The sequence below is a fragment of the Haliaeetus albicilla genome, chromosome 14, assembly GCF_947461875.1.
Source record: "Haliaeetus albicilla chromosome 14, bHalAlb1.1, whole genome shotgun sequence".
NCBI classification, from domain to species: domain Eukaryota; kingdom Metazoa; phylum Chordata; class Aves; order Accipitriformes; family Accipitridae; genus Haliaeetus; species Haliaeetus albicilla.
The window spans coordinates 24,610,218-24,634,640 of record NC_091496.1 but is presented as its reverse complement, the minus strand read 5'-3'; the positions used below and the strand labels follow the sequence as shown (position 1 = coordinate 24,634,640).

Genomic DNA, 24,423 nt, shown 5'->3' with positions numbered 1-24,423 from the left:
TGGTCTCCGAGAACAGTAAAACTTCAATAGTTATGTGGTGTAGCTATTGTACATGAAAAATCATACAATCATTTCTGGTCAAAACCTCATCTAATACAGACTGCTTGCTTGTGTAATCTTGAAAATCATCTACAGCATTCCTCTGTAAACATAAAGTTGTTAGATGCCAAAAATCTGGCAGTTCTAGGCACCGAAGATTACTCACCCTTGAAGGTCTCACTGCAGTATAAATTACTGAAAAATGAATCTCTCGTTCCTGCAGATCCATGGTCAGTCTTCCAATTATTTTTTCTACAAATAGAAACATGTATAATTTAACAAACTCTGTAAGCTGAGAAAGCTAAAATCCCACAGTAGTTGGAGAGAGGTAATGAGCTAGATGTTTAAGCTTATTTAGTTTATTTAAGCAATTTAGGTGCTCGTACCATTTATATGCCAATAGGTACAAATGGGATAAGACATGTTCAGTGTCTTGAAAAATGCAAAATTTCAGTGAGAAAATACAAAACAAATACATTACAACAGTTCAGAAAAAGGACTGATTTTGAAGCTGAAAAGTAAATACCAGAGAAAAAATACCTGAAAGGTTGAACATTGGGCAATTAAAAGCAAAAGCAGAAGAAATCACTTAAGAGATGACAGCAGGATGCATATACTGTTAGTCAAGTGACCAGTTAATAAATAAATAATAAAGCTTAAGCAGTATTCTGGGAATTACGAAGTACACAGAACCGATCACTGTGAAGCAATACTCAAAACATAGTGCTTAGTTTGGGGCGTGATATGCATAATATTGGCAGCAATATTCCTTTTTTCTTCAATGGATTTAAAGCCTGACTCTGCACCCTCAACAGCATATGGAAAATTTTGCTGTTGACTACAGTGGAGGCCAAAGGAGAAATATGGTGGAATATTTCTGAAAAAGGAAGGAAGTCAAGTAAGGGAGGACCTTTCAAAGAGGTCCAAAAGCACCTCTACAGAAGATCCACTTTTAGTTCTGAAACCACCGGCAGTTGTGACAAATACTTACAACTGATAAACGTTTTCAAGCTGTATGCAGAAATTTTAACATCTGCTTATGGTAAGGAACATAACAGTTGTGAATCAAGAACCATGATTAGTGTTATTATCAGGACTGATAGAGAAATAAGCAAGCTGACCCACATTTACTGTTTCAGTGCCTTCCCACTTCTCATCCATGTACCAGTCTGGTGAATGGATATTTTATAGCCTGGACATACAGCCTTCTCAGATTTCAAGGTTATACATTACAGAAATTGTATTTCATTTTCAGGTACTGGAAGTCGACCTTATATTATTATCCTTTTTAACCTCTTCTATTTACAGTAATTATGGTCTCCTGGCTGAGTAAAATGCTTAGCTTTTGTAAAAATGCAAGCCTTGTTTTTTCTGCAGGGTTTTAACCAAATTTATTTCATCATATCAGTCAAGAATTATAGCTATGTAAATTTTCCTTCTAAAAAATTATTGCTAAAAGGATCTACTATAAGAAACGGACTTACTCAGAAAAACAACTGTTTATGTACTACTACCGCAATTATATTGGGTGTGGAGGTCCAAGGCATTACATAATGTAGATTTTGTATTCTATATGCACAGAGTGCAACTCACTGGAAATTCTCAGCAGCCTCAGCTAAAATTTGTGGAAGAAAAAATAATACATAGAAAAACGCATAGATTGTCTTTGTTTTTTCTTTCATTAAAGGAACCAATTGCTTTCTGAAATAACACGTTATTTGCATTTCACTTCAGTAAGGAGCTCCGTGTAACTATAGTTACCAGTAACATCTATAACTCTTGCCTTTAGGAAGATTCTAGAGGCAATTCCTTCATTCAGAGAAGCTGCTGTGAACACCCTTATGACAGCAGAGTTGATATAGATCTTTGTTTGCCTGTGATCAAAACTCTACCTTGCTTATGAAGTATTTGCAAATTCTTCAAGGAAAAGGGTCCAGATTGTCCACAGTATTTTAAAGCACCTAAATTACATGCCTACATGGGAACATTAGTCATCTCAGGCTCTTTCTTTAATGGAACAAGAGGCATCTCCAGATGGTGATATTGATGTTAGAGTGATTTTAGAGTGGCTCTATTGAAGGGGTTTTTTTTTAATTATTTTAGATAGCATGGATCAAGGAAACATTATGAATGTAATATAGTTGGTCTAGGTGTCCTGGTTTCAGCTGGGATAGAGTTAATTTTGTTTCTAGTAGCTGGTATAGAGTTATGTTTTGGATTTAATATGGGAGTACTGTTGATAACACACTAATGTTTTCAGTTGTTGCTAAGCAGTATTTATACTAAGTAAGTCAAGGATTTTTCAGCTTCTCATGCCCAGCCAGCAAGAAAGCTGGAGGGGCGCAAGAAGTTGGGAGGGGACACAGCCAGGGCACCTGACCCAAACTGGCCAAAGGGGTATTCCATGCCATGTGATGTCATGCCCAGTGTATAAACTGGGGGGACTTGGCTGGGTGGCGGATTGTTGCTCAGGAACTAACTGGGCATCAGTCTGTGAGTGGTGAGCAATTGCATTGTGCATCACTTGTTTTGCATATTCCAATCCTTTTATTAGTATTGTTGTTTTATTATTGGTATTATTACCATTATTAGTTTCTTCCTTTCTGTTCTGTTAAACTGTTCTTATCTCAGCCCATGAGTTTTACCTTTTTCCTTCTGAGTCTCTCCCCCATCCCACTGGGTGGGGGCGGAGTGAGTGAGCAGCTACGTGGTGCTTAGCTGCTGCCTGGGGTTAAACCACGACACTAGGGTAACACCTTCAATTAGCATAACTGCCTGCATCTCTGCCTTGGTGGAAGGATTAAACCTTTTTCCAACTCACTGAAGACATATCCCTTGAATTTCACCAGGGAGTGCAGGATTAGTGCTATTATTAATTTCTAATCCACCTTAATTTCTTTGTGTGATTTTACACGTGGATGGAAAGGATGGAAGAAACTAAATGAGAAGAAATGTTCTGGAAGGAGAAAAGTGAAAAGAAAGGAAGAGTACGAGCTATGAACAAGAGTGAAAGAATAGAAAAGAGCAAGATGAGAGGGGGGGAAATGGAAAAGAAGAGAAAGAGCAGAAAGAGGAATGCACTGAGAATCAGAGTGGAAAAAGGAGTACATGCAATAGCAATTAAAGAGCCTCATCTTATGCCGATGAAGTCACAGGAAGCTTTGCCATTGATTTTGAGGTATGCTGGATCCAGCAGGTAAGACTGACATGACAGAATGCAACCTCCTCCTGAGCAGAGAAACGTTTAGGAAAACAGGCAAAAAAATGAGTAATAATGTCGAACTCTACTGCATGCAAAAGAAAGAAAAAAGAAATACTAAAAAGAAGCATAAAGAAAGCAGTAAGTCTGAATCCCTTGAAACTTGAGCAGATTTGGATTCTGAATTCCAGTTTGGATTTTGTAATGAGCGTCATTTTAATAACGTGCTAAAAACCTCAGCTTACTCCAGCTTCTAGATATTTCAGAACAGCACATTTCTCTTGGGCAGTATCTGAGACCATTTGTTCTGTCTTACAGAGCTTCCTGTCTGCAGTGAGTAAAACAGCAGGAGAGATTTCTCTGACATTTTATTACATCGGATTTTAAAACCCTTTACAGCAGAAAGGAAAGAAGTTGCTGTGACAAACATAAGAGGCTTTGTGAACTTCTAGGCATCCTACTACAGGTCTGCATTGTTTTTCTATAGGTTTACTGCTGGTACCACAAAAAAAAATTACAAGCAATGTTTATGGGTTAACAATCCTCTTGTCACATAGCAAGTATGTGACAAATAGTATTTTACATTGCTTACCTAGGTAGGATCTAGCAGCAGTCCCTCCATAACAAACACCAATAACTCATGACCTCGCAAGCAGTTCTGACCTTGAAGGGTGTCTTGACAGTAATATTTGGCAAATGACTGTGGTTGTGCCGCAAACAGTACCTAGACATCTAGACCTGCTGGACCCAAGATTGCATGACTTGGAAGGCTGTGTTTGGGACACTTTACTACTTCTGCAATGCCTCTCTTCCGACGCTCTCCCATCTCCTGCACAGACCTTCAGGGGGATAAGTTTAAGGAACTGTGGCTCACTAACTTTCATTTGAATTAAAACTTCCTGCTGATGTTATTTCCAGTTTTTATTCAGCAATGAATTGAGTGGCTGCTTTGGCAAATAAATCAGAAGGTGAGGATTCAGCCCACACTCCCACTTTTCTAGAGTACAGCTGACACGCAGAATACTAAGTGCAGATTTTGCACTTGGCCATACAAAGTGGAACATCTTCCCTGATCCACACACCTTTTTTCTGATAACAGCTAGTTGACACTAATTGGAAAGCTGGTATAGCCTGTTCCTCCATCATCCCACAGATCCAGCATTAACTTTGCTGTTCCAAAACAAAGTGGCCTGAGATGAAGTTTGGGAAGCTTATTCTTGAGTTTGTCCAGCTGATGGAAGAAGTGTCTATAAAGAAAAAGCTAATGTTTAGCCAAGGCCAGCATTAAGTCAAGGCTTTTCCTATTTAAGATGCTCTGGGGACAAGAAAAGAGAACTAAACAACTCCTCTGCAATTCAGAGATGGAAATCCAGCTGCTTATTTGAGTATAAAAAACACACTCATTTTGGAGTAGTGCAAAAACAAAGAGAAAAAGACACACCACTGATTTCAGTACTAAGGTACTTTCCCCTGATTTTCAAATCTGTTTCTGATTTTACAGCCCCAGCTCTGGGCAGAAACAATCATAGGCACTAAGGACACTGTTTAATTGTCAGCCTACTACACTGCGCTACACTGCACTGTGTGTCCCTGAAACTACCACTACGGTGATTTGCAGACTTTATAACTCGATCTCGAATTTAGAGTACTAAGTAAAAGCCCTGCAAAAACCCAGATGCCTCTCGGGGCCTCTTCAGTGTACGGCATCTCTTTTTCAGCCAGATGCTAGGCAAGAAAACCAATAAAAGACTCTAAAATTAAAGGCTGTGAAGGATATCAGTATTGTTTTACAAAGACTAGAACATTTCGTATTCATTCAGACACCCTCTGTTGAGACCAAGACCTTCAAAGTGCTGGATGAACCTGACACCTCCAGCTCCTGGTGTGTGAGGTAAGATGCAAGGAGGCAGTCCAAGCTGCACGGAGATGCAGGGTTCATACTCTGAACTGGGGGATCTCAGAGCATGAGCAAAGGCCCATGCCTGAAGCAGAGGTGAATTACCATTACATTTCAGGTCACAGAGCTGTGTCCATTTCAGTGGATTTTGAATCAGACACTCAGTACTTCAACACTATGATAATTGACTGCTTGAAAGTACTATGGATGGGGGGGAAAGAAAACTTTTAAATGGTAATATTAAAGCAAACCCCAGGAACTAGAGAATACAATCTGCTCAAGTGAAAACATGGGCTTAAATGATGAAATGCTAGTTATATCTTGGTCATATTGCTTACCATTTTCAGCAACTGCTTCCAGGGTGGAAATCTCATTTAAACCACTACAAAAAGAGTGGGAGAAAAAGAATTAAAAATCTTTCTAGGCAAGAACAGTGTGAACTGGAAATGTACAAAGATACTGACTGGTAAAAGGATTACTGTCAGCATCAGTGCCCCCATCATTCTCCCATCTCCTCCTTATGACATTTTTCTTCTGCAAAGCCATTAATAGTGCAAGGACCACATCTTCAGCTGATTCCTCAAACCACTCAAACTTCCTTAGCTGCAGAGAAGCCAGTGATGTTATTTTGACCAATCTCTGTGCAGCTTTCTTTTCATATGGTGTTGGCCCCTTGTGTAACACTTGTATGTGACCTCCTTAAAATGGATACCACCTCTTTTTTTGTGTAGTGACATGATAGCTATAATTGCACTTCCTTAGGACCCATTGATACACGCACCGTATACTGACATGTACAAATGCCCAAGTAACAGGCTGGGAAGAAGAAAGAGCAGGAGAAGCTGAGCAGAGGGACTCGATACACCCATGCTTTATATTTTCTAAATATACATTCACCTGAAGGAACAGTCTCTCTCTATCTCTGTTAGATCACAGTTGTCATAGGTCTAGAAACATGAAGAATTATAGCCCTCCTCTTCCTTCTAGAGTGATGGAAACCAGTCTCTTTATTCATATTAACTTCAGGTTTGTCTGTATGTTTATTTGCTTGCTTATTTATCCTGCTAGGTTTCTTGACCCCTGGAACGGCTCCTAGCAATTAATTCTGCAGGTTAATCATGTGTTGCGTAAAATAATTCAGCCTTTCTACTAGAAGTGTGTTGCCATTTAGTTTTATTAGTTGTCCTTTTGTTCTCATATAATGAGGCAGACAAAATAGCAATGCCTGACTGACTTTCTCAACATAATTCATCTATTACACCTGGTTAGCTCATCAGGGGACTTTAAAAAACACCCAATTCACCCTTGCAAGAAACACAACTTTGCTAACCCTGTAAGCTTCCACTTTGGTTTTTATGTTTCCTGAATACACGTGACATTTTCAAAAGCTTTAAAAATCAAGCACACATGTGGGTCAGTTTTGTGACAAGCTCCTACCTGACAAGTGGTTGTAGCTGAACCACCAATAAGTGTGGTTCAGATGTATTCACTTCCAGCTGAGAGACATCAAGATTAGTTACGTTTGTTAACTTCCAATATCCTGACTCCAGAAGAAAGCTCAGAAGATACTTGGTAGCCTTGCAGTCAACAGCTGGCAAAACTAAAGATGAAGGAGAAGACTGAAGAATTTCCTGTAATAAATTTATGAACAGTTTGTTTACTTGCTTAATAATTAAACACAAACTTTTTTTTTTAATGTATCCTTAATCTAATATTCAAGGTGAGGAACCACCATGGTAAACACTACCTGAGTTCTCACTAGCCTGATGCTGGCTGCAGGCTGCTCCTGGAAAGGGGCAGTGAAGGGACAATTGGGTTCCTCTTATTCCTGCACCTTCTTGGGGCAAGCTTAAGGCACTCAGTGACACCAAATTCTTACTGTCCTTTCCACACATGTGGTGGAAGAGGAGAGACAGATACGTAGAAGTTCTCAAGCTAAGAATGTATTGGAGAGACAGGTTATGAACGCTGCCAGAAGCCAAGCTCACCAGATGATGAGCTAACTAAATGCCCTCAGAGGTGCGAAGGACCGATGTCAGACACCTCAAGTTCCAGCAGCTCTGTTCAGTGCAGAGTCATACTTTGCATAATAAAAACCCTTCCTTTGTGTACATCCTGGTGGTACAGCACACAGTACAGCCAAGTGTCTAATTTGTAACTATTAATTAAAGCAAGCTACATGTTTCAGGATCTACAGAACCTCCAGACACAGACAAACAAACTTCATGTCATGTATTTTCTGTCTTTCTACTCAAAATACAAATTATAAAGCTCAGGCTGAACTGGTTCAAATAATCAAGCATCAGGGTATCTATCACTTTATTTATAATTCTCATAGCTGAGTTTCTGATGAAAATACTTGAGTGAAATTAATTAAAAAAACATTCTCATTCTATAAATCTGAAACCTGTGTAGTCAGAAAACATCCTTCCAAAGATTTTTCTTGATAATAAAATTAACTTGAAATATTCAGGGAAAGAAAATGCAAGATGGAGCCTTGAGAATGATCAAAATTAATGTACCTGAAATTTAATGTGAAAATTAGAATTTTTTCATTGAGTCCTAGTTTACAACTTGTTAACTTTGCTTTCCCCTTTTCTACATTTAAGTCTAGATTGAGTCTGTCACTTGATCCAGTATTCAGATATTCAGGTTGTTATAGACTCTCCCCCTCTAACTGATGCAAGTGTTGTAGTGCTGCTAACACTTTTTTCCTCCTACTCTTTTTCCTTTTTGTCTGTTCTCTGGCTGCCTACCACTTTTCTGACCTGCTCTGGTTCTTTCTAATTGCTCACATGTTTTCCTTCGTAGGCAAAGGCTAGTTATTTTCACGTTTCTATAGATGCTCATAAGGGAGGAGTATGCAGTATTGTCTGATTTGCCAGACTGATAGAAAAATCACTGCAGAAATTAAAATAGAGCAGAAAGAACAGATCTGGTCTGCAGGTCTTTGAGTAGCATTTTTAGCACCGCCTGGAAGGAAAGGATGATACATTTCATTTTGGTTTGTCTGCATATATGAATTTAGAGCTAAAATTCTGAGCGGTATTCAATTTTTTTATTTTCAGTATTTTAATCCCTTGCCCCCTAGCAGCAGCCAGAATGGCAGCAGCCACTTCTTCCAAGGATATATATTAAGCAGATTACTCATTTATTGTAGAATAAGATATAAAATGCATCATTACTGACTAATATCTGAATTGTGCCTCTGCTCCTAACCAATCCTGCACTGCCATCTGTCTCAGCTTCCAGCTGCTGGTATTCAACTGTTTTCCACCTGAAGGGCAGACACAGCTGGATATCTACTCATTAGCCTCAGCTAGCCATTCTGATCCCATGCCTCTTGCTTGTCCTCCTTGACATTTGGCCACTGCACACTTGTCTTTACAATACCCATATGTTGCTTTACGTATTTTAGGATTTCAACTGCCATGCATGTTCGAAACATGAGATCTCCAAAAAAAGGGTGGAGAATGAAGAGGACTACTGACAAACACCTTATTCTGCTTTCTGCTAAAGGACTAGACAAAGAGGTACAATCACAGGGTAGCTAGGAAAGGGAAAGGGAGAGGGAGAGGGGAGCGGGAAAGGGAAAGGGTAAGGGAAAAGGAAAAGGAAGAAAACCTCCTATTGTGCTGTTGGACAGATAGCAGAACTTCCTGAATTAAATGACAGAATCTTTAACCTGTCTATGGGCAGCTTACTCTGATTATGAGTACATTTACCTTCTTTAGTGTCCCCTGAAGCACCTCTCCTGAGTGAAGTATTACAAGAAGCTTCACTCTTTGATTACATATATCGCTGTTCCGTTTTTTTTCAAGGTAGGTGTGGGATGACTCTGTCCACATTTCTAGCCATCCTGAAGCTAAGTAGCTGCACTATGATAAAGCTGTACTTGGACTTACTTGCCCAGCTCTGGTCTCAGTGTTACATTAACTGGATTGATATTACACCTAAGCAGTTTGAAGCTGGAATGGAGTACATCAGGTCTATCATTAAAAAACTATTGTTAAAATCTTTGTTAAAGACTCATGCATCCATCCATAAAAGATCATGTAGGCAGACTTGTTGTTCTGAACTAGTTTATGTTTGGCATCAGAGCTGATAGACAGCCCTATAATAAAAATATTAGTTGGGAAAAAGGCTCCTGTGTCGGCTCTGGAAATATATGGGAACCTACACCCAAAGTAGGCAGGCTTTTCCATGTGAAAGAGATCTTTTAAATCTTCATCTTTTACCTGTGACTATGTCATTTAATATATTTAAAATTATTGTATTTATTTTCTACAGCATTGGTCGATAGGTTATCATAAAAGAGAAAAATCTATTCAAATAGATTTGGAAGCACACCTGTTTCTACACACAGTGCTAACTGCAAACAAAATTATCATTGTTGCATTTTAACTTTCTGATTACTGTTAATCTTATAGACTTTTACACTGTACCTGTGTTCTCCAAATGTATGCATAAAGCTATATATTATGATTTTAATGAAAATTGATCTGATGCGCTTTAACTGCTAAAATATGTTGCAGCTACAAAAAGTATTGTTGAACAAACCTCCATACCACCGTACTGTATGGTGGGAAACATGACACCAGATTTTTTTTCAAGGGTTACAGACAGATCTGAGGAACTATAGAGAGGCAAACCCGAAGTGCAAGAACGGGAAGAACTATTCCAAAGAATAACATACAGACTATAACAACAAGGAAAGATTACACTGGGAAAAAACTGAAATGGCTTTTGCAAAAAGAAGTTGTGCCTCACAGTTCTGCTGAAAATCTCTGAAGGAGTCAATAGGCATGTACACCAGGGAGTTCTAGCTGATAGATTGTACTTGGATCCACAAAAGGCACTCAGCAGAGTCTTGAAGCGAAGACTCCTAAAGAAATTAAGCTGCTTTAGCTTGAGAGAGGCAGTCTTCACATGGAAGTAGGTAAAGGATAGGTAAAGAGTAGGTAAAGAGATCACAAGCAAGGGGTAGAAAAAAGTACCTGTTACTGCACTAGGGTCTGTTCTGTTCCATATGTTCATAAATTATCTGGTAAAAAGGCATAAATGAGTTAACGAAATCTGCTGATTACACTGAATTATTCAAGATACTAAAGGCAAGGGCTGACGAATTGCAGAAGCAACTTCTGGTACAACCTCTTGGGCAACAAAGTAACTGATGAGATTCAATGTAAATTGATTTCAACAGAGCACAGGGTGAGAAAAAAAACACCACTAAATTTATGTGCACAATAAGAGATAATAGACTCAGAACTGAGTGTTACCCTTCAGTAACGAAACCTTAAGAGGCAGAACAGCTCTTTGAAAATGGCAATTCAGTGGCTGATAGTGATCAGAATTGAAAAATCAAATATTAGTAGTTTTTTGGAAAAGGCTAGAGAACAAAGCACTATCATGTCACTGAATAAATCTACAATGAACTTACATCTTGATTATTGCAGTTCTGCATGCCCCCTTGTCAAAAAATAATATAATAAAACTAAAAGAGGTAAAGAGAAAGGAAACAAAGACAATCAAAACTATAGTAGGATCTCTGTATCACACATGGCTAAATAGTACTCCTCAGTCTATGACCACTGAGTGAGGATACGATGGAGATATAGAACCACGAATGGCAATGACTTACAATAATAATTATGCAGCTGCACAGCTGGCCACTAATTGGAGTGTGTTACCATACAGTGCAGTTCTAAGGAGCTGAGCGTTGTTTGGGGAAAGCCAAAGCTAATATTAAAGAAAAATAGTTTGTAGGGTAGGTGACTGCTTGACAAAATGTTCCCCAAGTGCTAATCTTTGTATTTTATTATTTAATTAAAAAGTTCTTTGAATGTTTAAGATAAATGATCTACCTGCAAGATTCCTTTTGTATTAACTGGAAATAGAACTCTTTTATTGCATACAAACCCATTGATCCCAAAAGCTCAGAACAGCTGCTAATGTAGCTGAACAAATCTAATATCTGCAAATGTCTCTGTGGTTTACAAGCCTATAACTCTTTTACAAATAACACTTCCTTATTGTAGTACACATGCTGCTACATGCACATATACCTTCTAAATGACATCTCCAGTTTAGGTTTGTGAATAAATTTGCATTTCTGAAGTTCAAAAGGAGCATACTCAAGTGACACGGAACGTCTATTATAGCTTAATGAATCACTTGTATAATAAAGAGTGTGAAGGTATAAAAATTTGTGATTATGCAACATCAAAAATTCTAATTTCCCCAGTGAGAAAATTCAGACCTGACCTTCACTTTGTCCTGTGTTCTGTGAATATTACGATAGAGTCTTTCATAGCATGATTAAGAAAGGATTTCTTTCCCAAAGTAGCTCAAGCGGAGTGCAACTGAACAAATTTTTGCAGCCTCTGTTACATCCAAGATGGAACTGAATGATTATATAGATCCTTTCTGGCCCTAAAAGCTAGAATTCTATGCAATAGATATTGACAAAATTCTCCATATGAGCACCTAGGTGAAAAAGAAATATTTAATTTATACATCTCGTTTTCTTTCACTCAACTTACAGCACCTCACCCCCACAAAACTATGCTAGAAAAGTATTAAGATTGCCAAGTCCAACCGAAAAAAAACTAGGAAGTGCTGGAGTTAAGGAAAGCAATTTGTCAAAGAAACTTTCCAGTTTTAAAGAAGCTGTAATGAGAAAAAGTTTCTCAGCTCCAAGACAGAAAGGGAACAGGGGCAAGGTCAGAAAGCAAACAAACTGTTACTTGACATTTATTCAGCTTGTTGAAAACCTGGGTTTAAATCTTTGCTCTGCCAGATACAGACCAAAGATTTACTTGAACACGATCCTTTAGCTGAGGACCTCCTCACTAGCCCTCAGTAGGTCCCCAATCCACTCAGTGTACCACCCAATTTCTGAATCCATCAGTCTCTGGACTCATCTATAAGCTGTATCTACAGTGCTGATGGAGTCCTGATTACAAGTCAAAAGAATAAGGTTTTAAATACTTTAATTTCCCTCCTCTTAAACATCCAGGGCCTACTTAAATAAAATCACCACATCATTAGGAGCTTGCAATGCCATGTGTACATTTCACACAGCTTCCAAAATCAAACCAGTTTTGCACTCAGGCAGCAATAAAATTTGCTCCAGACACAGCCTTGCATAGATTTTAAACCCAGAGAAAATAAGGCATACCAGAGAAGTACCAGTAGATCTGCCTGTGGACACGACCGCTGATCCTTACACTACAAATGAATATTACTGCCATTCATTCATCAGAAAACCCATGTACATCCTCTGAATAGTTGTTTTTGTGCCAGCACCAGCGTTACAATGCCATTATACGGCAAAGAGATGAAGATCTCCAGTATCAGTGATACAAGGAAGACGTGAGGTTCTTAGACAGTATAGATGCAGAGACAGGTAATATGTGAATATTTATGTATTTAATTACACATACAGCTTGCTCTGTGGTGCTTGGGAATTTGCAGTTCCTCATGTGCTCTGATACCAGTTACATTACTAATAGCTCTGTTCATACTGCACTGCCTGCAGGAATGCCTTTATGACTTCCATGTGTGAACACTTCCTTTGCCTAATTACATTTCAATAAACTGTCATGTAAGTACAACCATAGATGCTGTGCACAAAATCCATAAACCGCCTCAGTGAGGACAGAAGAAGCTGCTGACCGGCTCAGGACTCTGTGTTAGATGCTGTGCCCAGAGTTTATTTCAAATTACTCAAGTAGCATGACTTTTTTTCATGAAGATTAAAGCAATCCAGTATCTAGTCATATATTAACAACATTCAAATATGAAACAGTTAACTCCCTGCATGAGCTTCAATTTCTATGAAAATAAAATGGATGTTCAATTCTGAAAATCAGGAATAAATAATTGATTCCTATAATTTCTTTTCTTCCTATGTCTTCAAACCAAAATTTGGGGGTGTCAGTCTTGAAGTTGATATTGTTTTTTTCAAATACAAAATTGCAGCATGTTTAGGAACAATTTTGTCAGTTACGATGAATTCTGAAAACTTGATCTTCAGAAATAAAATAGCTACAAAACACACTTCTGCAAACTTAGTTGATTGCCTTTAACTCATCTGCTTAAACTGGAATAATCTCAATAAATAACTTAAATAGGAAAACTGCTATAATTCAGTTTAATTTTTCCAATTATTGTCTGTTTGCATCTTTCTTACATCTCTTTTTAATTTTAAATACTGCATATAAAGAAGTAAAAGAGAGAAATACTTGCCTGCACATTTTGAAATGGATTCTTGTTACCGTAGAATTCACTGAGGTATGTGAAATCACCTATGCTAAGCTGAAAAACAAAGAGAGTACATTGGTAAGAAGGAGCCATGGCATCTCATTTAGGTACTTGGCATTGGCGAGAGAAAAAGAATTAATGTTACATACTGTATCATGCAGGAACAAGATAAGGTTTCTGGAATTCTGGGTAAAAACAGGTTGCAAGAGTACGGTCAGCTCCTGTGCTGAGACAACGTGTCCTTCATGCAAAGCAGTGTCTGGATTCCACTGTGATCTGCAAAGAAAAATTTTTTTTCCTGTAAAATTTGCTGCCAATGATGACACCTCTTCTTTCTTTAAATATGCAGCAGCAGGTAATGATATCATCATCTTTGGATTAAAATCAGGTTTACAGTTCAGTTTACTTTCACTCTACTCAAGAGGAAAAGAACTTGCCCATTTATGCCCATATCACATTAACTCTGTTACAGCAGGGATGAAATTTGTCCAATCAAGATAACTGTCTCTCTCTACTTTCTTATTTGTGTACGACAGCACAGTTGCATCTTTCAAAAAAATTAGCTACTAAGTGGAATGAAGAATACATTGAAAACCTTCAGAGACAATTCCCAGAGGGAATCCCAACTCCCCAAACACTATCCAGTGCCGTCAGACATCTTGGTGGCCATAGAGGAGTAGAACCCTCTTCTGTTAAGTGAAAGCGGCTTTTTGGTGTTATTGTAAACAATATGTTCTCTCCTAAGGTTTTCACGATGAAGGAACCATTCTGCAGAAGCAGCTCAGAAAAGCCACCTTTCCAGAAGAAGTTGTTCTTTGGAACAGAATGGCTCAAGACACCAAGAAAAGCTTATGATTCTTTTGCCAACCTGTCATTATGAGGACTGGACAGAGAAATAATTCATCTATTTAGTTTTGCTGCTACAAAAAACCAGTTATGGACAAAACAAGAGGTGGCATTATTCTTTCAACACCTGATTGGGATTTTAACAGTATGCAACATGGGTCTATAGGGATGAAATTTATTATGAAAATTTTGGTCCTAGTGTTTTGACTAAGGTAAAATTGTCATTCTGTAGAAAACCCAGAGCTTGAAATGTCATCTCCCATCTTCCCCAAATACACATCAGTTGCTAAAGCCTGAGAAATCAGATATTCCAGACCCCCTAATTGGTTCTAATTACAGAGAATAGAATATAGAGAATTGCTATGTGCTGTAGCATCAGCTATTATATGATTGCAATCTGGTGAAGTTGAGATGCTGATTAAATTTTCTAACCCAAAAGCAATTCAGAAATGACCCTTGCACAGCAAGCTTTTATGAAGGAGAACAATCTTTGCAGCCTCTTAAGATGGAGGCAGAACACGGGTAATGAACACAGAGGGTAGTTTCAGTGTTGTTTCTTGGATAAAGAAAATCTGTATTTCACTTCAAGACTTCCCAGTAATTCCCATCAAGACTGCCGAGAGTGAGTTGAAAGCCTCTAATTGCACCCACGATGGAGATAAAAACAGTGCAGTCCTGCAGTACTAGATACCTAGCTCACTTCAGATTTTGGCGTTTGGGAGAGTGTTAGAGCAAACCGTACATGTGGAAGACTCTTTCAGGACAACGTGCTGTGAATGTTAAAATTACATTCTAGTATATCTTCTGACTGTCACTTTTCAAGTTTAGAAGTAAACCTTGCTGTGTAGGAAGGAAATTTTTTTCTATTTGGTTGAAATTATCATTTGATATTTTCTTAGTTTTACTCAGCATCTTCATTTCTTTGTTAATTTGTGCTTGGAAATCCACATTAACTTATATTTATGAAGCCAAACAACTTAGGAATTGTAACAGACATGCTTCAACTTTGCAGAAAAGTCAAACCTTATGATCTCAAATATTTAATTATAATCTTTAAAAATAAGGTATTTGAAAATACAAAAACTCCCAAGGATTCTGACTGAATATTCAGGAACTGGCTTTCATACTGACTTTATGCATTGCATGGCCACACCAAAATACTAATGATATTAAAGGCAGTGGGGTTGGAACTAGAGCTTTGAGGTCCCTTCCAACCCAAACCATTCTATGATTCTGTGATTCTATACGAGATGTTAAAAAATGGCTTGTGTGAAGGAAAAGATGGTGAATATCCTGGTATATTTATTTTAAAAACTAACTAAATAAATCTATTTCATGCCTAATATTAGAAAAAAATGAAGATTTTGAGAGCTTTTGGGACTTGCAATTAAGAATAAAAGGTAACAGAAAGCACATGAAACAAAAGCGGCAGCACAATGGCAAAGGCTTTTGTTGTGAACTCAAAACCGCAGAAATTTAATGATTCTGTTTTAAAGCCTACTTGCTTCTAAGATATTCCCTGTTCCTTGAAGCAGCTCTTGCTAGCTAGCTAACCTTGAAAAGTGCCTTTTGTGAGACCTTTTATCTTCCAAGCAGTCAACTTCAGTAACTCCAGCATCGTCATTAGAAAAATAAATCTACATCAGTTAGTTAATAATTCTATCATAATGCAGCATTTGCCTAATACTTATATTCACCATATTACACATACATTTATTTTTCTGCTTTTGAATAGTTTGCTGAGCACTGTGCATGGCAGTAGGCAAGGCTACACCCCTCACTGCATGGGCTGCTACTGTCAGCAGGGTGCAACAGTATTGTCACCGTGGTTCGGACAGGAAATGTCTGTGTGTTTTACGTGCTGGTTTACTGTGAACCGGAGACTGAGATACGTGACTGCCACAGACAGTGCATCGTGGATACGCTGATGGTGTGCCTTACTGAAGGCGATGAACCGGACCATCCCTTTGAACTCTTCACCCCAAGAGGTCAGCAAGAGATCAGTAAGGAATGGTGTAGGATGAAAGAGGCAGTAGGCTAACACACATATGGATTCCTACTATTGATTGCTCACACAAAATTTAATGTCCAAAGATGCACAGCTTGTGCAGTCATCTGCATGCCAAGCACATCAGACTTTTAACCTCCCCACCGTAGAACCATCCTGGGGTCCTCAGGTGTGGGGGCTCAAAACAACCAGCATCTCTACTAAGGTATGTGCTTTCCTGCTGGCTAAAAGGAGGAAACTTAAAACTCAGCTGCTCTCTCTTTCCTCCAATAGCCAGACAATGCACTAAAGAAAGAGAGCAAAGAAAACTTAGCTTGGTATTTTGCTTCTTTCTTGTCCCTAACTGCTCTGGCATGACAACAAGTTTAAGCATACAGATTCTTCTCTAACCAGTGCTCTTTCTAGGTAGAACTGGGGTTTGAGCACTTAATTTTGATGAAAGCAGCGATTTCAAGATTTCTTGTACCTGGATCCACCAGAAGGGCAGATGGTAAGATAACAGGACTTCTATCACTCTAACTTGTGAGCTTACATTTTTGCTTTGTAGCTGGCTTCTGAACTCCTTCCTACATATTATTCTTGTCAGTTCTCTCTTTCCATCACCTTGTGATTACCATATAAGAAATAATATTTTCTCCTGCACAGCAGAAGTAAACTGGCATGCATGCTGGCACACAGTATCTCCACAGAAGCCCAATAAAGTTACAGCTAAAACAGTTTTCTGTTCCACTGTATACTTTTTACGTTCCACCTTCTTCCAGGAGATTTTTCAGTAAATTCCTTGCAGTTTTAGGAAACACTGCAAATGTACTATTTGACATTAACACCTTCCCCAAGTCACTTATAATCTGGATTTTCAGAAAAGGATTAATTTCCCAATATTAGCATAGCATAAATGAAGGTAGCAATATATTTTCAATGACTGTAGGCAAGAATCATTCCTAAAACAAACACATGAGGGGGCAATTGCAAAAGCTAATTTTAATGAATTTATTTCCTCAAGCTCCCTCTCTAATCTGTGGAGGGAAATAAATTCTTTTCAATATTGGTTCAAAATGGCCAAATCAATTTTTGACTGTGTATTGTATGCAAGAGCAACCTCTCCATCTCTTCCACTTCGAAAAGCAAGCAGGGCATATTAGTTTAAAGGCTAATTTAAGATAAAGGTCAACTTTTCCAGGCCAAAGTTATTTGGAGAATATCCACTGATATATTAGTATTCCTTTTTGAAAAGCAGGACACTGTGACCTACTGAGTTATTCCCACTTCATCCTTCTCCTGAGTTCAATGGAGAAAGGTTGTTGTTTGGTAGAAAACACTTATTTTTCTCCAAGTAGAGATCTGCATTTTTCTTTCTAGAGGAAAGAAGTATTTGATTTACTAATGACCCTGTAAGGATTTATATCATACTTCCCTTATGCTTTGCACACTGCATGTATTTGTCAGTTGCAGGTTTCATCTGACATCTAACCTTATATTTAATAGCATGATCACAGTATAATAATAATGCATAAAAGAGAAACTTTAAAGTGTTACATTCTTCTAATATAGCTGTTCTGAGACATGGCTTTTCAAACACTTGTTAGTTTTAAAGAAGAGCAAAATGTATTATCCTTCAACTATCCGATATCATATCCTAACAGATAACCTGGGAGAGGGTGATAGAATAGATTGGTAAATCTCAGCTTCTGTTCATTAATGAATCACTGAACTTTTAAACTGGTGGGACATGTTTCCACAAAGTGAATAGAAATCCGTTGATAATTGCTGCGCTTCTTCAATTACCCTTCCTAAAACTCTTAATAGTAGTTTCCAGATTTCATAGGCCTGTAGATCACACACTGCAAACCTTGTATCACTGCAAAGTACCAAGATGTAAAGCACAGAGTTAAGGGTTAGCAACCAAAAGTTGCTGTTACTGTTTCTTTATTTATAAGATAACATAAATCTTTGTTCCAGTTGCTTCATTGACTTTCATGAGAACTAATTTCTGCCCCACAAGAACTTCACCTTTCAAAAATGCAAAGGTCATGGTAGAAGGACACTTCTTCCAGAAAATGTTCTGTTCGTGGAAACATAAAACTGGTTTAATCAGTCCACTATCCTGATTTTCTTGCACTAGATTTGTATAAACCTGAACGATCTGCAGTAGAGCAAGTTGCTAATTGCATCTTGGTGGAAAGTTTGCTTTTATGACACTCAGGATTAACTGATAAGATTTTGCTTATATTGACAACAGGTTTGTTGTTTATATAAACTAGGAAGTAGGACAAAGGAAGCAGTGATCTTTTCTTAGACTTTTAGGATCACTTTTATCCTAAGAACAACTCTTTCCAACATTTACTTTGCTTTTAAATGCAGAGGTTTACTACTCATACATGTGCCTGTCTTATATAGAGATGAATCAACTAAGTATTTTGAATATACAAAAAGTCTTGATGTTGAAACATCCATTTATTTCTTTCAGGGGAAAAAAAAAGTCAAAGTTATCAAATCAAACTTTATCAAAATTTTCAGATTTCTATATGCTGTAGCTCCCCAAGGACCAGAGGTTCAGTTTCTGGAAATGCTTAAGAGATGGGTAGACATATGTCAAAGCTGGTATTAATTACTGCTGGGAAAAGAATACAATGTCCAGGATACGTATGAAAGAGACACAATCAACACCTCCTGCACAGCTGTTTTCCATGGCCCTCAACATTACAGCATAACATACAAAACAACAGAAAAGTAGCATGCTTGTCTATATGGCACTATACATGGAGAATGACCTCCTGAAGAACTTAATCTAACTCATGATGTTCATAAAATTTCTGAATCCTCCTATTGCTGTCTTAAAACTACCACATTAAGATGCAACAGAAAAAAAGAAAAAAAAAAAAGATTAACAAGATTTAGCTCTCAGATTTAAATCTTAATAATCTTGCCTGAAGACAAAAGATTTACAGTGGGATAAATGAGAGCAGAATTTAGTCTAATTCTCTTCCTAGTGACATCTAGATAATTCACAGAGTCTCAAATGTGTTGAAGAATGGCTCAAAGCCTCATGAAAGGTAGAGTAAATTCAGCGCAACTAGCTGAAAGGATAACTACCTCCCAAGAAACCATTGGTTTGGTTCCTTTCTCAGTTTCCAGAAGAGTAAATCACAAGTAACAATCTGGGAATTAACAAAGCAATAAGGATGCAAAAGAATCAAATCCCATGAATTTAGACCTGGCAAGAGTTGATGACCAAAGGAGTTCAGAAGCAGAACTCCCTCTGCCCAGGCACACATAGCTTGGTCATGCCAGCAAAGGGACCCAACAGGAATCCCCGTCACTGCAGCTCCTTCTGTTCATCCCTACAGCAAAAGTGAGGCTTAACCTGCACACCAAGGCTCTTTGTGACACAGGAAAGCATTTTATGCTTATGAAGCCACCCAGCTGGACTGACAAATTCCAACGTGTTATGGATTACTTGCATTAGTGAAATGAATAAATACCTAGCTGAGATCAGGCCTGTTGAACTAGGTATATAATACATATGTGCTTGCAGAGGGTATGAGATGAACTCTCCACGAGACGGTTTACAATTTAGGTAAACCATGTTAAGAGTGTGGAGGTTTTAGGAATTAGGAGGAGAGATTCAAGTGATTTACTCAGCCCAAAGCACACCTTAGGCAAACCTAGAGTACAGCAGATCTCTTGTTGCCTTCCCACCCAGAACAGGACTTTGCCTTTAGCACTTCCAGTCAGTCCTGTGATCCCATAAGCCCCTCAGGAGCCTTTTCTTACAAATTTCTGACATCATCTTACTAGGTTTTGGGACACTACTTCCTAGACAAAACCAAGGTGTATGCCCTGCAGAGACAGCCTTGTGAATAAGTGGTGCATAGTCCTCTGACAACTTTACATCTCCAGTACCCCACCTGAAGCCACTTCGTTGCCCAAGCTACCGTATTTCTGGAAATCCCAAGTAATTATATAAAATCCTTAAAGTCTGCATGAATAAAATTCCTGGTTGGAAAAAAGAGGTCTATATCTGGCTCTTTCAAGGCAGATGCACAGTCTTATTTCATAAGTATATGCAAACCCCTGAATTTCACGTGTCTCTTTGGACGTGTCAAGACTCTGCAGTTGTTTCTAACGACTGATGTCTATACATACAGCAGTGTATTTTACAAAAAAAACTGCATTAAAAAGAACATGAAGGTGAAAAATCAGGATTCAGGAATTAGGAAATGTAAGGATTAAGGATCTTTACACAGTTTTTGGTCAGCTCCTTTTTGTGAGACTGCCTTCTGTTGTGCCTTTAAGTCACGACACCTCTAACAGTGGAGTTCAAGGTTCCCTTAGGATGAATAAAGCATATCTCTTTCAGATTTGAAGAATATGGATTTTACTTCTTACTGTGCAGCTTAGAACCCTAAAATTATAAATAAAAAATGGTAAATTCATCTGTTAGGTTGTTTGATTGCCGAAAGGCAAATTTATTTATTGCGTAATTTTATTGCCCAGAGGTTATTTACCACAACTGACGATATACAATATATTCTGCACGCACACACACAGAGCAATAGCCTAAATAGAGATGCTCTTTTATGAGATTTCTTACCTCCGAGTTGACCAGAGCAGCATCGGTACATGGTCCACTGACAGCGACACTTTGAACAGCACGGCAAGGGTGCACACCAGCGGGGCTGCAGCAGCGGAGCAGAGCTGCGTCATGACTCCAGGCAAGTGCGGACATCACTGGCCAGCTGCACAGGGAAGTCCGAGCTCATGCACAGCTGCACTTCCCGGTCCAGCTGCAGCTATCCGGATTCGGCCAGGCTGCTGGGTGAGGCTGCTCTCTGACCACAAGGGGAATTTTCAAAACATCGACTTCCTTAGCTTGAAGTTGGGAGTTATACATGTTTTTAATAACTTTCAGGTTTGTGATTTAAGCAGCTCATAAAACTCTCTGCAGTATAAGCACAGGTAGATTCCTCTAACATTCTAGTACAAGGGAGAGTCATGAAGTCCAAACTCCTGTCCTACTGTTTTCTAACTCCCTGATAACTGCAGGCTGATACCAGAGTTGCTCAACTTCAAAATGGAGTTTACAGAAAAGTTTTCTGTACTGCACAAAATGTATTCTGCAGAACTTCTCTCTTCTTCCCCTGCTACATATTATCATGTCCCTCAGCTTAGCTCTTTCACATGTATTGAGAGCTGGTGTCACACATTTGGGTGTTGACAGGTTTGAAATCTGCAGTAAATCAATCCATTGCAGATTCCAGCAAGAAGGAAGAGAGTGAGAAAATGGTACGCTTGGAGTGTATCCACTAAAACATGGAATTGTTCAGCTAGCTTTTGCATGGAGCTATGCTGTCCCAAAAATCAAGAATTTCAAAACTCAGGAGCAAATTATAATCACTTCAGAACCTGACATGACTTCAGTATTTCACAAGTCTCAAGCAAGATCAAAACAGTCATAGAGAATTTCTTCATGCTGGGAAGCAAATTCCTCCAGCATACTTTTTTGCTCCTGCCAAGCACCGAGCTGTTTCTACGCCTTGTGACTACATTAGGCAGCAGCAGTCACTCGGCACATGTTCAGCACAGTGCACCGATGCTTCTTCACAATCAGAGCAAGATGTAAGGAATAATAGACAAAAGAAATTGTTAGCTATATTAAAACAAGTTGTGATAAGGGAAAAATAAGGAAGCAAAATGAAAATTGTAAGAGAAGATATAAACAGATGTGAGAAGACATGCGCTTCTGAATCTGAGCACACGGAGCTTGATTAATTAAATCCATTTGCCTTAACTCACAGCATACTGTTACAGTGCTGTTGTCTAATATAAGGCAATTTGTTCATCACTTCAATCTGAAATCAGATTTCTGAGACAAAAATAATTTTGAGGGAAGCAATAAAGCCAATCATCATCTACATATTCCTTTTCTTCGCCATGTTACCTTTACATAACACTGAATTTAACTCTTTAATTGCACTTTTTTGTCTTCTCCTCAGAGATATATTAGAAATCCTTCATCTCCCTTTCACAAGCTGGTGTTTGTTCATCTGTTTAAGGGTGCGTACAGGTAAGACAGCAATCCAGAGCACAAAGACAGGGGTAGAACTGGAACGCCCTAGGGACAATTTAGTATGAATTGGAATAGCTCGGTCAACACAAGCAAAATGTTTTGTAATCCTCAGAGCGGTGACTCTTCCTTAGTATCTTCCAGAACGCAAGAGATCTGGTTTTTCACATAACTGTCCAGAATAGTCTTGCCAGTTTTTGTGAGCATCTCCAGCCCACAAAGCCAATCGACTGTAAGTCTTCCTGTCTGCTTCTTACAATTAACCTTCATGTAAGAAATGAAGATGAATTGAAGGTCAGCATTATATAAATCAAGAGTGCACAATGTGTGTGCCCACAGAATACTAAAGGAATCACAAAATTTCCAGCAAAACTTTCAATTTTGCAGAACCTGCTAGATTTGCATTGCAGCTAGCAGTCTAGAGAAATACTGCATTACTACAACACTTTTATTCCACTAAGCCCATGCCTTCTCAGATTGTGATTCCTTTCATTCTTTAGCTTGCACACTGCAGAGATCCTTGCTTTGTGAAACACAGCAAGAAAGCAGCATATTTTACTATGCTTCTAACATGAACCAATGAAAAGTAGGTTCTAGTGGGTTTCCTCCATTACTAATACAGTTGATCAATGTAACCAACACTGCCAGGACTTCCACATCAGAATAAATCCCCAACAATCTGATCTGACTGTATGGAAATCAAGACCAACAAATATATAGTGTTGTACAAATACGTTTTGTAACCTGACAGAAAGCTCACCACAAGAGTAAATGATTCATTACTAAATATTTGACAATTCTGTACTTTTTAAATGGATAACTAGTGCTCAACTCTATTATTACAGAGCATTTTCATAGGGCTAAAGCATTTACACCGGTTCAGAAATTCCACTGCTGGCATGTCCAACTTCTTTTACCAGTTCATACTCAAATGCTGACATCCTGGATGAAAAGCCTAAGTCATGTAAGAGATTCCTGGCTTCTTGCAGCCGAAATGGCTAACTTAAAGTAGGTTAATGAAAACAAAAGAGAAGCTAATACAAGGGAAAGGATTATGAAAGAAAGGTATATTGTCCCTGTCTCTTTCCAGCTGCTAATACCTCAAAAACTAGATTATCCCTTGGTTTGAGCTGGATCTTTCAGAAGGTATTTGCACATGCTAACCAAATCACACACAAGTGAGATGGAGCACAGTTGGTGGGTATACTCTCCGTACTCCTCCTTACAGAAACAGTCTTAAAACTTTTTGAAACAAACCCAGATTGTTTTGTCTCAGATTACCATATTACTTAGGAACAAACTTTTAATTGAAAACAAACTGAATTTTCCTTTTTAATATTTCTCAAAAAATGACAGTTTGGGAACAACTGAAGTGAAGAAAGCTTTGAAAAAAAGGAATGAGAAGAATTTATTGAGTGGGATTTTAATTCGCCTCCCTCAGTAAATTTGGCTCGCAAATGCATCTGCATATATTTTCTCCTTTTTCTTTTTTTTTCTTCACTCCTAAAAATAAAGATTTTTTTTCTGAATGATAAGAAAAAAATATTCCTTTTGCAAAGAGATTTTTCAGAAAGATTCTTTTCTTTCATTTAATTAAAATGAGAAGAAATCACAGTGTTTCTTTTATCTGTGAGCAGGAACCTAAAACCACTTTTGACTTATGTCTGTTGGTATACACAAAAGCACATGCAGTTTACTGTTGCATTTTCCATAGGGCTTTTTCCTTGAAAACCCATAAGTGATCTTGAGTCCAGGTTTAGAACTGCTTGCACATGAGGATTTTTTTAAATCCAACACAAATTCAAAACACTGAAATTCAGATTACTGTGAAATCATTATGAAACTGCAATGAAGAAAAAAATACATCCATTACCATGTATCTCCACTTATCTAAAATAATTTTATTAAGAAAAGCTATAATATTGATATACCATGTATTTACATTCTACTCCTACCCATTTCTCTGGATTTATACATGATTTCTTTCACAATTGTATGCCTATCACATATCCTACGTATTTCTTATCCTGTCAAAGCTGAAACATAGGACTTATGAAAAATAATTGGAGAGAAAAGACCATGATGGTGGAGGCTTAATTTCT

General features: G+C 38.2%; 1 protein-coding gene across 1 annotated transcript in view; it reads right to left on the bottom strand.

The window, feature by feature from the left end:
* Positions 1-24,110, bottom strand: part of ATP6AP1 (ATPase H+ transporting accessory protein 1) — a 56,861-nt gene extending 32,751 nt beyond the window's left edge. Inside the window, exons 1-6 of the mRNA XM_069802015.1 lie at positions 20,849-24,110; positions 13,550-13,676; positions 13,386-13,454; positions 6,573-6,766; positions 5,474-5,517; positions 206-291 (exon numbers count right to left, since the gene is read on the bottom strand). Of these exons, the coding sequence (XP_069658116.1) occupies positions 206-291; positions 5,474-5,517; positions 6,573-6,766; positions 13,386-13,454; positions 13,550-13,676; positions 20,849-20,961 (633 nt within the window). The 5' untranslated portion in view covers positions 20,962-24,110. The remainder of the gene's footprint in view (positions 1-205; positions 292-5,473; positions 5,518-6,572; positions 6,767-13,385; positions 13,455-13,549; positions 13,677-20,848) is intronic.
* Positions 24,111-24,423: the final 313 nt, after the last annotated feature.